Below are 1,006 nucleotides of genomic sequence, written 5' to 3'. Positions count from 1 at the left end.
GGACCCCCAGAGACCCCTCGGGATGCCCAGAGACCCCCTGGCACCCCCAGAGCCCCCCCGGGGCTCCAGGGAGACCATGGAACCCCAAAGACCCCCCTGAGACCCCCAGCAACACCCCTGGGACCCCCAGAGCCCGCCCGGGGCTCCAGGGAGTCCACAGGACCCCTGAGATCCCCCTGGAATCCCCAGCGACCCCCTGAGACCCCCAGAGACCCCCTAGAGAACCCTCGGGACTCCAGAGAGCCCACGGGACCCCAGAGACCCCCTGGGACCCCCAGGACCACCAGAGAGCCCCTGGCACCCTCCAAGACCCCAGAGAGGAGCCCCAGCGACCCCCCAGCACTGCAGAGACCCTCCTGGGACCCCCAAGGAGCCCCGGGATTCCCAGGAGACCCCCCAGGCTCCCAGAGAGGCCCGAGCCCAAAAGAGGCCGCGGATTTTCTCCGCCCCCCTCCCGGGACCCCCGAGCCTCCAGGGACCTCGTGGCCCCCCAGGTCCCTTCCAGACCCCCCGGAGATACCCCTGAGATCCCAAGGAACCCTCTGGACACCCCCACCGGACCCTCGGAGCCCCCACAGACCCCACAGAGCCCCCAAGGATGCACCAAAGCCCCCCAGGGCCCCCCAGTCACCCCCCTCCCGCCCCACGCGCTCCTGTCACCACCCAGGACCCTCCAAGCGGGGCCGGGGGATGCGGCCCCTGGGCGCGGAGCCCCCCGGCGCAGCCCCCCGGCCCCTCACCCTTGACGATCTGCATGGCGCACGCGTGGTACACCTGCTCCTGCGTGGTGTTGGGGGGGAACACGCGGTCGAAGACATAGGGCTTGCCCTGGGGGGGGCAAACGGGGGGTCAGTGCGTGGGACAGACCCTCACCCCCATTCTGAGAGACCCCCGCCCTGAGCCCCGCCTGTGTTCCTCATGTACCCCCAAATCCCTCGGATGTGCCTATATCCCCTAGCTCCCCCATGTTGCCCCCCTCCAGACCCCCCGTACTCCCCAGCCCCCC

The 1,006-nt window shown here is 71.0% G+C and overlaps 1 protein-coding gene across 1 annotated transcript in view; it reads right to left on the bottom strand.

Annotated features, from left to right (window-relative positions):
* LOC112957623 (kinesin heavy chain-like) overlaps nucleotides 1–828 on the bottom strand; it is a gene marked incomplete at both ends in the record, with an annotated part of 19,316 nt that extends 18,488 nt beyond the window's left edge. Inside the window, one exon of the mRNA XM_026051338.1 lies at nucleotides 741–828. Within this exon, the coding sequence (XP_025907123.1) occupies nucleotides 741–828 (88 nt within the window). The remainder of the gene's footprint in view (nucleotides 1–740) is intronic.
* Nucleotides 829–1,006: the final 178 nt, after the last annotated feature.

The sequence above is a fragment of the Nothoprocta perdicaria genome, unplaced genomic scaffold (genome assembly GCF_003342845.1).
Source record: "Nothoprocta perdicaria isolate Ctin4 unplaced genomic scaffold, notPer1 scaffold_745, whole genome shotgun sequence".
Classification (NCBI taxonomy): Eukaryota; Metazoa; Chordata; class Aves; order Tinamiformes; family Tinamidae; genus Nothoprocta; species Nothoprocta perdicaria.
Note: the sequence above shows the minus strand (reverse complement) of the source record. Positions and strands in the feature narration are given on the sequence as shown.